Here is a 12,443-nt window from a genome sequence, read left to right as displayed (position 1 = left end):
TTCATATCTGAAGGTAGTCTGTCATTGAGCAGGCACTTGGGCTAGATCACACTGCCCATCATCCTATTATTCTATCCTTGCAGAACACTCCCAGCTGTCTCTCAGTGCAGCAAAGAATGTCATCCTCAGCCTCTGTTGCATCCAGCATGCCCTACTCCATCTAGTACCCTTTAGAGATGGCACCATTCTTTACAGAGATCTGAAAATGTGTTTTAGTTTGGTTATCTCACCCCTTTCTTTCTGAAAAGTTAAAGCTAATTTATACGATTTACACAACTCGCAAAGTATCCTCAGTTACTTCTCCATTTACATTCCCACCTTTATAACCCTCATGCTGCTTTGGGGGGAGGGAGTGGGGGGAAGGGGCGAGGGTGTGGGGGGACATGTAAGAAAATAAATCCTTACCTGAAGAAAGACCGCCACCTGGTCCATTCCACTGGAATATTGGATCAATCAGTTCTAAGTTTCGCAGATGATTTGTAAGACATAAAATACGTGGACTGTTGTGATTCAGCTTGACATAAACTTTAACTGAAAAAAAATTATCATTAGCATCAAGTATTTATCAATGGTATCCTAACAGTGAGCTATATAAATTTCAAGACAGTGGTTCAACAATGATCTTGAATGGAGTTCTAATTTTGGGACTGGTTCTGTTATCTCTACCATCAAAATTAAATACAAAATAAAGCGCAGGTTTGTTTTCTCTGGAAAATAAAATTAAGAGAGTTCTTTCTAGTTCTAGGCTTATCTGGTTGTGTAAACAAGAAGCACAGTGCACTGTAACATCCTCCTGAAGGGAGTATGTCACTTAGTAGGTTCTCACAAGCACGGGCTCCTGCCACGTTCTGTCTCAATTGGTCTCCAACTCACACATGGAGAGAGTGAAGCTGCAAGATACGCAGACTTGACAGCTTGCTGTTTCCATTCTATTAGCAATTGCCTTTTACCAGTGCACGATGTATTTGCTTAAAAAGTGTTTAATGTTGTAGCTCACTAAATGGTAAGCTAAGTATTATTTAATTCAGACATAATGAGGTTGGAAGCAAACTGAGTAAGGTAAGGATTTACTTAGCCTTTTCCCACGGTAAAGCAGGTGTGCATGTCTTGTATGCGATTTGTAGCACACAGGTGCTTCTAGATCTTCAGTTGTTTCTAAAAAGTACGATTGGTGTAGTCATAATCACTTCCATAATATGCAGGATTTCAGTGTGCACAATTTGTTTTATTTCCCTTCCCACTGACATACTGCAAAGCATTTGTCCTCTTCAGAAGCATAGGATGCTAGATATTTATGCTCTAGTGAGGTCTAAACTTGAATATACCATGCTCAGCATCAGGCTACCCTAATGCCACTGAAAAGCTACAATTAGTGTAAAACATTACAGCTACTACATTTGTGATTTGGAGAATCTGACTAATAATTAAAACTGAATCAAATAAGCAGATAACCACAATGTTATCTTACCATTGACTATTTCAGATTCCCTGCAAGTGGAAGACAGTTTAAGTATTTGTTGCAGGAAGGGATTAATGCTCAGAAAAACAGTTTTCACTTTTCCATTGTGGCAACTGGTGGTAATGCCACCACAGTTTTCTCTCCTCTCCAAGTATGATTGTTCGCTTTCATTAAAAAATGAAAAGCCACTTACGTTCACATTACAGTATTAAGTTGTTTAAACAGAATAAAGACTTAGATATAACATTTAATACATAAGAGTAACTTCAGAATTTTGCTAGTCTTTAGATCAGGAGGTATGTCCATCCCAGCTAGTAATCAGTTTTTTACAGTAGCTTATATTACAGAAAACAGCAAAGTATATATTTTCAATTGTACAATAGTATATCATGGAAATAAATGTCATTTACAGGTGGTGTTTCAGTTTTTAACCCTGAAGCATGAAAATTAATATGAATTCTACATGTTAGTGCAACTGCCAATATGATTAGTCTTTTTCCATTGCAAACCCTTAATACTTGTTCTCAGAATTTACTAACCGACTGGCTTTAGTAATAGTCTATTGAGGCATAATTGTATACGTTGCATATCTCTCCCACTTCACATTTTGTTTTTTATTTCCTCAAGGTTGCTTTGTTCTGTCTTGTAGCAATATTAAAAAAATTACATATCCATAATAAAAAGTAACAAAATTATGGTGTCATTATTATCATAACCTGCCAAGATGGTAAATTCTGTCCCACCACTGTAAATTTCCATGACAGTTTTGTAAACATGTATCATAGGAATAATATAACAGAAGGGCATCTGATAGAAAATAATGGCTGAAAAAATATCTACCGGCTATAACCTTATTCTTCTTCTTTCAAAATAAAGTCTTACTCTTTAAATTGAAGTTATTTGCTATTTTCCTTATTTGTTCATATTCTCTCCATTATAAAAATATTTACCTTAGATGGTGATCCGAAAAAGAACATTTATGTCAGGTATTTTAAAAGTGAAGGATTTTAATAGTGTAGCATTGTATTTAACCAAATTCTGGTGAAAAAAACCCTCAAAATAGAGATGTTGCCCAGCATCTCAAAAGAACACTGGAGCCAAGTCTGGTATACTCACAATGGTCTGTCCCAGAGAAGGTAGAAACATTCTTTATTAATACTAAATTGTTTTTAGAAACAGAGTTGGGACAAAACATTTTAATCTTGCTTTCTAACTTTCAAATTGCCCTGTGCCATTCGAGTAGTAGCCATGTTTACAGACATGAGTCAGAATCAGAAGAGAGAAAAAGTACACCAATAGGATGAACCTTAGACCACTCAGAGCCATTATTTAACATTAATGCTAAATAATATTATAAGTTAAACTACTAAGAGACACCTTTAAAAGCAAATTATTTCCCAGAATTGTTTCACCTTTGGACAAAAATTGATATGTCTAAGAATTTGTACCAAAAAAAGGTCAAAAAATGTTGCCTTTTAGCATTCCCCCAAACAACAGAAGTATCACTTCTAGATATGCTACTAGTAAAGCTATAACTGGAAAACACACATGGAGAAAACTATGGGGAAGAGTATTAATGAAACCAAGCCGGCAATGTGCATTTAGAGAAAAAGCAACATGAGTAAATATATGACAATGAGGAACCGCCTGGTCTTTAATTTAATTTTCAGATTTTCCAATAATTGTTTTGTTTAATGAGAAGAGAAAGTGATAATATTCTGGAGTTAGATGAATTTAACTGAGAAAGCAATTAATTATTCTCTCTTCTTAATTTCTGTTGTAGCATATAACATAAATTTTGAATCTCAGGTTCTGTGTACATAACAAGATGAAGTCGGAATACCTACAGTGCAAGAAAGCAGCATTTCGGAGCACGAGTCATACAGCCAGGTGGAAGAGTACACAGAACATTGTTATTTTTATAACAATTACAGAAAATAATTTTCTTGGTTTCATAAAAGTTATGAGTAAGAATAAAAAAACCTATGAAAAATAAATTCCAATGACAGAAATATATGCTGTGGGATAGCCTATTAAATATACATAAGTCAGTACAGAATTGTAATTAATTAAACCACTTAAAACCATTTAAAACAATTTAACAACAAGGCATATGATAAAGAAGGGCCTTTTCTTGGTAAAAACAGTATTTTCACTAAAATTGTTATATTATGTTTAAAGAAAAATACCTGGAAATACGATAGATCCCACTATTTTTAAGCTATTGTGTCTTGGCCCTCCACTTCTTAAAAATCTCTTTGAGGGCTGAACTGTTAAAAGATAAAACCATGGCATTAATACAACTATTTAATTTGTCTGAAAAAGCAAGCAGCATACTTTAGGTTAATCTACATTCTTAATAGACTTGTTCATCAATGGATATTAAGTTAATACTTGCCTAATGTCTTATACAACGCATGACTCTCATTAAGGCAACAAAAAACAATGACAAAGGCCTGATATAGAAAAAGCATCCTTATTCTGAACAGCACTTAAGTTTAGATTTAGTTTTAAATATATTCATGTTTTACAAAAGAACTGTCACATTTTAAATTAAGACTGTCCAAAATGGGGATAATGGGGATACGCACTGTCCAAAATGAGGATAAAATTTAGCTGCATTGTTACGATACCCTCAGTCAGGATGTCAATCAATGTGTATACTGACCATTAATGAAGTAATGAGCTTGGGTTCTGTCATGATTGTGATTTTCTTAATTTCCCCATGGAAAGAAATATAAGGTATTTTATGGCTATTTTAATTTGCATTTCTTCTATTTTAAATAGAAATTAAAAACATGTTCATAAAGTTTGCAAAGCTTTGCAAGACATACAAGGTGTCTGAAAGAAAACTGAAGTCTCTTTCAGGTGGGCATTCTAATACAGTCAGATCTGAGTTTCTTTTACAGAGTTTCCAGAGATAAAGAACTGAAGCCAGCAGAAAGATAATGGGTATTAGACCTCTCAGCATTTTGTGTTCTTTGTCTCCACCTCCTGCTTGGAAAGAACGTGGGCTAATGGGAGTTAAGGTATGCTTGTGATTTCCAATTCTTTTGGGGAATCTGGGAAAGAAAGTAAATAACAAAGGAATAGAACGCCTTGAATACAAAAGACAGCAATAAAATACTGAACATATCATCAGTAGCAATTATTTTATGGAGATGGGCTAAATAATTATGTGGCACCAGATCAGTGCTTGTTGCTAACTTAGGTTCAATATTAAAAAAACTAAAAGCAACAATAAATACTCTGGTAAACTGGTTATAGATTAAGGCATTTGTTGGGGGCAATGAGAATGGGGTCGAGTCCCGGCTTTGTTTTGATTTATCTTGATTTAAGCAATAATGGGAAATTATCAATTCACTACTTCTCTACAGTGTTGTTATGGAAAACAGAAGCAAGGCAGATTCTTCAGCTATCAGGACAAGATAATCAAGGTAAGTTAAAAGAACTGCCTGTACTTGTCATTTCAGAATGTAAGCAGAGTATGCCACTGAAAATACTTAGAAAGTAGGAAGAAATAAAACCTTGCTTGAGAAAAAAAAAAAACTGAGAGAAGATAATCATAAGAGTAGTCTCATGTATGATGGATTTCTGTGATTAACGGTTTAATTTACTTTGCAATGTGCCACTTCCACGACATTGTTTGAGGAGCAAAATTTTTCAAATAACTTCATTTTCCCCAAAGACCTTCTAGAAGGATTGGAGAGTTTTTACTGAAAAACAAAATGGATTCAAATTTTCTCACCGGAATATTTACGTTAAGTCTTTGAGCAATCTGCTGCACTGGCAGAAACAAAACTAATTTTTCACTAAAATTCAGCTCCCAAAAGAACATGATCAGATTCTGCATTGACAACAATCAGCATATGCTTGATTTTAATAAAAGCGTTCTAATTCATAGCAAATTATAAATCCTACCTGAAAAACAGCCCGTTTTAAAATTCCTTCTGCCACTATTATCTGTCCACATGATCCATTAATATTTTATGAACTGTCAAGTTGATTTATATATCATCATTGGAAAGGAAAAACATAATCCACCAAAAACAAATTAATGAGAGAAAAACTGAAAACAACAATCTTATACAGAAAGTATTGGAAGTTTATGAGAAGGCGACTGAACAAATGCATCTAGAAAAGTTAAGCATTGCAAACTGACAAGGTATGAGCAGATATACATAACTTTATGGGATGTTAGGCACTACTTAATCAATGCAAAAGGAAAGTAGTATTTTTTTACAATAATAATTTAAACCCAAAGATGGAGCTCTTGAACTGTTTATTTAAAAAGAACTAGAAAAAGTGGAAGCAATATGGTTACTGAAGGAAGATAATCTAAAACTTCTGGAATTACTTTTTTGGTATCTTCAATGACAATGCATGCTAGGTTTTGAGAAAGTCAGCTTAAATGCTCTTTCATGTGTATACACGTTTCATTTGCATAGCAGCCATTGCAGCCAGTAAATGTTTCTGTCTGCAAATGAATCGCAACTCTCATATGCTCTTTCCCTCATTTTCTACACTGCCTTTTAAATTTTTTTCAAGCCTTTTTTCAGGTTTTCTACTCGAATTCAGTTGCTCTCCTCCTAATCACCTGGAATTTAAATGGCACTTCCTGCAGCAGTTTCTAGCAAAAATGACCTTCCGGTTCTCACTCTCTATTTTAAGAGTGCATATGATCAGATTAAAAAAAAGCTTTTCATAGAAAAATAAAGTATCAAGAGGTCATTAAGTCCCACAGAAAGAGCAACAAAACCAATGAAGGACAAGGGAATTGCTTAAACTGCATTTTAAAGTCATTAAATATATTATTCCATCCCTTCAATTTGAACCTGCATTTAACAAGCAGTGAGAAAAGCTAAGTTTCACCCATTTTTGAGAAAAGTCAGTGAGATTTCTGAATTAATTCCCCCAATTAAGTTTTTTAAGCAGGCCAATGCACTAGAAATACATAGGGTCTGATTCCTCATTGTCTTGTACTTCTTACAGACATAATACAAGGTGTGAGCAACAGTTCCTTTTGCAGAATAACACAGATGAAGAAAAATAGTTTTACATCACTATCAGACACATGGAAGTTTAGCGTAATTCATCCCCAAGTCCGGGGTGATGATTCAAACTTCCCAGCTGCCTAAAAAGCCATTCCTGAAGACTGGAATTCAAGGGTACATTTGCCATATAAAGTAGCTATGTTACTTGAGGATTCATTGGGTGAGTTTAAAATCTGATGGAGTTAAATTCAACAGCTTTACTACTAATTTATGCCACCGAAACAGGCCAAAGATCTTGCAGAGAGTTAAATTTAAGTGTAAAATGCTAACACCCTGTTTGATGCGTTTAAAATCTACTTGGCAGATGTATAAATTCTGCCCAAACACTGAGAGAAATTGAGCTCATGTATTTCTAATGGGTTCTGCCTACAGGGGGAAGAGTCTCAATTCAAGATCAGAAGTAGCAGGCGGATTGTACCTGCACAGACAAACAACCCCTCCTGCTCCTCCCTGGTCGGAGGGAGTTACAACAGTGCAGGTGAAGAGGGGTCCCTTCCCACTTCCTGCCCGAAGGAGGAAGCCGGGTAGGTTAGTACTCACCGAATCAGCATTCATTCCTATGCCCATTGAGTCGAAAGGGAATGCCATTCACCCACTTCAAGTTTCACATAAAGTATATTCTACTATTTCATAAAAGATTTTATTCTGAATCTTTCAGTCTTAAAATGAACATTACAGTTGCAAAAATAATCAGAAAATTAAATTTGATCTGAAAATTGCAGTGGCAGGAAACGGAGTTTAAAATGAGCCTTAAATAAACAATCAATTTATTAATTAATAAAATACTGTATTACTAGAATGTTCAATTGGCAGAGTTTCAATTCATTTATTTAGAAATGAAAATTCTATGAAGCAATAGGAAAAGATTTATTTAAGTTGTGGTAATTGCTAAAAGTTTTTTCAAAGTAATTATGTTTTGAGATAATTTTTGTAAAGAGATTTCTGCACCAAAAGAGTATATAAATAGCAACGCTACTTACTTAAGTTATTTTTGCTCAATCATGCTAATAGTCAAGTGTTTTTCTATATCCAAGTATTTTAATTACAGCTGGCATTTCTAAGCTGCCTATTGATGGTAAGTGCTGTGCAGAAATATTACCATTTCTATTACTAGCCATATGAAAGTCATATAAGAGAAACCAAACTTCAGTTTTTAATGTCTCAGTTAAGTTTAACCCGTTTGACAAAAAGCCTGCAAGATATGAACCATATCATGTTTTTCAAGTAGGCCTTCATATTTCCCTTCTGACAATTACACCACTAACACATTTCATAAGTTTAAAAGGAGACTTCTTTTCCTTATCATATTGCAAGCTAAAGTTTAAAATGTTGTCTCTTTTCAGTTAGATAGAAACGTCCTTCAGATGGCTCAGAAAAGTCAAATGCAGCTAGGCCATTTTAAGAAACATGCTCCACGTTGTCCTCAAAAGTTTAATTATTCACGTAAGGAAAAATACATAAGCCAAAACCGTCAGCATTAGTAAACAGAAAAACAAAATTAAAAACCCTTAAAGAAAAAGGTTCATATTCTTTACACCAGTCTGAACTCAGACTATATAAATAACACCCCGGTGCAATAAAATTGAAATAAGTGGGTTTTTTGTAATTGACAATGTCTATTATGCCTACTAAAACCAAAGGTAGAAGAAATACTATGACAACAAGGTTTCAGTGAATATATACTGAAATACTGCACATGGTTTTCCCTTTTTTTGTCAGAGAGTAGAAGAACTTTGAACTTCACCTCTGATCTTGCTCCTGGAAAAGACCTTGACTTTCTAAAGGAACTGGTGAAACTCAATCATAACCAGATCATGGAATAAGAAGATCTGACATGTATGCACACTAATGTACAAATTAAATAATCTAACTTAATACTATCAGAAAGCCTAAGTGATTTATGATGGTCAAATTTTAAAACCCCACTAGGAAGCAGAGACTGTCATTTCAGGGCATTCCCAGTCTTAACAGTTGAGAGGCCATACAACTGAATTTCCCAATCAGTGACAGCTGACAGCTGCAATTATGCACACAGTGGATACAAGGTCAGCACTAGTACACCAGAAATGTACAGTCTTGGTATCCTACCACATAACTATTTCTGTACCTCAGAGCCTTCAACAAAATGATGCAGCTCTTTTAGCTGAGTACCAGAGTTACCAGCTACTCACTGCCCATGCAACTCACCTGTGGTGTTAGACCCCCTCAGGCATGCAGCTTCTTTGGTACCTAGATACCTCTCCCCAGCACTCACTGTTCATTTTTGAGGAAAAAAAAGGTTACTTAGATAATCCTTTAGCTTTCCTGCATCCATCTCCACCTCCACATGTGGAAAGTAAGTTTAATCCCACTGGTGGGTATGGTGGGTGTAGGTGGGCAAAAGCACTGACAGGTATTTAACAAAACCCACAGGGGAAAGCTGGATGTTAAGGGCACAGCTCCTGTTTTATGGAACAACACACCCCAGATATAAACGCAAACTTGAAACTACCAGGCTGTAAAGAGGGTCACATATGTAGCGACACATGTATCTGCTTTTGTAGAACAGTGTAAATAAATGCATGAGGGCAAGTCTTATGAGGAGCGGCTGAGGGAACTGGGGTTGTTTAGCCTGGAGAAAAGGAGGCTGAGGGGAGACCTCATCGCTCTCTACAACTACCCGAAAGGAGGCTGTAGCAAGGTGGGTGTCCGTCTTTTCTCCCAAGTAACAAGCGATAGGACGAGAGGAAATGGCCTCAAGTTGTGCCAAGGGAGGTTTAGGTTGGGTATTAGGAAAAATTTCTTCACCGAAAGGGTTGTCAAGCATTGGAACAGGCTGCCCAGGGAAGTGGGGGAGTCACCGTCCCTGGAGGTATTTAAAAGACGTGTAGATGTGGTGCTTAGGGACATGGTTTAGTGGTGGGCTTGGCAGTGCTAGGTTAACGGTTGGACTCAATGATCTTAGAGGTCTTTTCCAGCCTAAACGATTCTATGATTCTATGACAATAGGCAGGGAGTGAACTCAGGAAAACCTGTAACATTCACATGTGATGCTCTAGGCAGGACAGGGGTGGGAGACAGCGAGGTTTCGGAGCTGCCACCACCGCCTTCCCCAAGCTGCGCATCCAGGCCCTGCGGGGAAGGGGCAGCCTGTGGCTCGACCCCGCCATCCCGGCACCTGCCCGAGGCCCCGGGTGTCGCCGTCCTGAGGCGAGACGCACCCCAGCGACCGCCGCCGGCCTGAGACGAGTGGCACTCCGGCGACGGCCGCCGGGCGGCGCCACCCCACCGCCCGGGACGGTACCTGCGGGGGTTGCCTGCAGCAGGACGAGCAGGAGGAGGAGGCGGGCCTGGAGGCGGCCGGTGGCGGCCGCTGCCCGGCGGCAGCCCCGCGCCTTACCACGCGCCGCACGCGACATCGCCAAAGGCCCCAGCGCCTTTTCCGACCGCTCGGGCGCGCGGCAGCCGTTAGCCGCCCCCAACGGCCGCCCGGCCGCCTGGCGAGGCGCGCGGAGCAGGCGCGGCGCGACGCGGTGGGGGCGAGCGGCGGGGGTGGAGGTGGCTTCGCCGCCCTCCGGCCTTCCCTGCCTTGACCCGCCGCGGGGAAGTCAGCGGCGGGGCTTTCCCAGCCGCAGTGCCAACCTCTGCTCTTGCGTCTCTGGCGAAAGAGGGGAGGGGGGAGGCTTTCACATCCTCAAACCCCAGGGAAACATCTGCCGCCGCGGCAGCCCCATCGTCGGTCGTCCAGCTGCCGGGTTATACATAATTAATCCCAATCCATTAACGCACCAGCACGCCCGCACCTCCGCTCCATGGGCAGCGCCTTTGAAACAGCCAGGCCGGCGGCGGTGCAGACTGCACCCGGCGGTGGCCAAAGGTACAGTGAACTTGCTTCATGCTCGCTGCAGTCGTTCCCAAAAAAAGGAGAGAGTAAGGAAGTTTCCATTGCAAAACCAAAGAACTGTGCTGATCTAGTCACTGTCATGAGCATTTACAGCTGTGCTACTCAGTCTTTACTGCTACAAAAAGGCAATTAAGAAAGTGTCTGGAATCCCAGGACATTTGCAGGTTTCTGTGGCATAAGAGTACTTAATTTGTAGTAGGTTAGAGAAAGGATTTTGTGAAAGAATGGAGGGGGAGAAAATGAGTTATTTGGGAAGCAAATGAAGTCTGGCAGGAAAACTTCACTCTATTGGAAAATTTGGTATGTTGTTACTGTGCCAGAGAAGAAAAATAGCTGTTAACATCAAAGAACCAAGAAGACTGCTCCACAGGAATCCTGAAGCAAAACAAAAGGCAGACATCTAGTAAAGAGGACTAGCTTAGACATATGACTGGCTCATCCATGTGCTTCCTTAAAGCATGGATCACTTCTGAAAATTGACACTAGAAACAATTCAGCCTTACTAGGCAAATTTACTTCCCAGGATAATCTGGATAGAATCCTGTCAACAAAATCCAAGATAAAGCTTTAATTGCATTTCACTCTGCAAAATGAATGCAACAAAACATGAGTCATCCTTGCAATGTCTTCCATCCTGTACCTTACCTGGGTCCCATGTCTTCGCCTCTCCTGCCATCTCTTTCTAAAGCTTTCCAGGAGAAGGTAAGAAGTGGAGAAAAAGGTCAGTCTGCAACACTGGATGTTATTTCTAGTGTAAAACTAATTATATCTGGTATGGAGATTACTGAGTGTCAGTAAATATAGACAGCAGTATGGCACTTTAAAGGCTTGTTACTGGCAGAAGTCAAATTTTGGAAGTATCTTTTCACTAACTTGAATGTACAAGTATGATAGAAAGTAGACATAAGATGTGTCAGACAAAGAGTTCTGTGTTTTCGTAGTATTGGCTTAGCCTTACAATGCCGGTGCTGCATATACAATGTTGTCAGCTGTCACTTTTTACGCATTTTAGTTCTTGTGACCTATATATGAAAGCTGTCTTAATAAAGAATGAAGCTTGATTTATTTGTTTTTTTCTGATTCATCAGCAAACTACTCCAAAAAAAAACCCCAGCATGATTCTGCATTATGGAACACAATTTTTTATTACTATAAACCTGTACTCTAATAAGTTAGGCCCATTTCTGATTTCGTGTTGATCAAAAGCAAGTTAGGAATTCAGGGAAGTTACATCTGTGTGAGACTAATATAAATGAGAGAATGATCAGACTCTGTGCCCTAATTTTTCCTGACAAGGCCACAAAATAAAAGCCCCCATAGTGTGAACTGAGCTGTCCAAATAAATGTAGTTTGATTTTTCCGAAGTGCCAGACCTTTGCAGATGGCACTGAATTCATGCAGAGAGGACCTCTCTAAATCAGACTGCTTTTGTTTAGATCGCTAACTGAAGACGGTCGAGCTTGGAATTAGGAAATGAGTGCTGCATATTCTGACTTGAGACTGCCAACCTGATAGAACAAATGGCAAAACTCTGGAGGAAATTAAGCTGCATGGGAAACTCTGGTGTCAATGTGATTTACTTATTCCAAGTAATAATTGTTAAGTTTTCTGGATTTGCATTTATCTGCGGTTGTGTTTGATAAATTTTGTGTTAAATCTGTGTTTCAATTTAATTTGTATTTGTGATGTAGATACCAACAGAATAGCTTATTATAAAATATTTAAATGAAAACACCATATAATTCTTATTAAGATTGAAAACTTCTTAATTTTGCCTCTACTAGATGAATAAGTAATTGGTAGTACCATTTGAAGTTGCTGTCTGTATTCACTTGAAGGACTAGATTACTGTGGTACGCATGAACCATGTTTCACACCAGGAGACATTTCATTGCGAGGTGGTTTCCATCGTTACCAAGCAACAAAAAACCTCTCTGCTTATTCAGTGGCTCTGTTCTTTTTGTACCATACTTGATAAATCTCTTTTCAGGAAAGAATTCACTACTTAAACCACTGCCTTTCTCTTTATGGTTTCTGTGAACTGATC

At 38.5% G+C, this 12,443-nt stretch overlaps 1 protein-coding gene across 1 annotated transcript in view; it reads right to left on the bottom strand.

Moving 5' to 3' along the window:
* The window catches only part of ZPBP (zona pellucida binding protein), a 32,282-nt gene extending 22,371 nt beyond the window's left edge, over nt 1-9,911 (bottom strand). The window contains exons 1-3 of the mRNA XM_076328966.1: nt 9,797-9,911; nt 3,649-3,729; nt 406-531 (exon numbers count right to left, since the gene is read on the bottom strand). Coding sequence (XP_076185081.1) covers nt 406-531; nt 3,649-3,729; nt 9,797-9,911 — 322 coding nt within the window. The remainder of the gene's footprint in view (nt 1-405; nt 532-3,648; nt 3,730-9,796) is intronic.
* Between the last annotated feature and the right edge of the window lie 2,532 nt (nt 9,912-12,443).

This window comes from Aptenodytes patagonicus, chromosome 2 (genome assembly GCF_965638725.1).
Source record: "Aptenodytes patagonicus chromosome 2, bAptPat1.pri.cur, whole genome shotgun sequence".
In the NCBI taxonomy this organism is placed as follows: Eukaryota; Metazoa; Chordata; class Aves; order Sphenisciformes; family Spheniscidae; genus Aptenodytes; species Aptenodytes patagonicus.
Note: the sequence above shows the minus strand (reverse complement) of the source record. Positions and strands in the feature narration are given on the sequence as shown.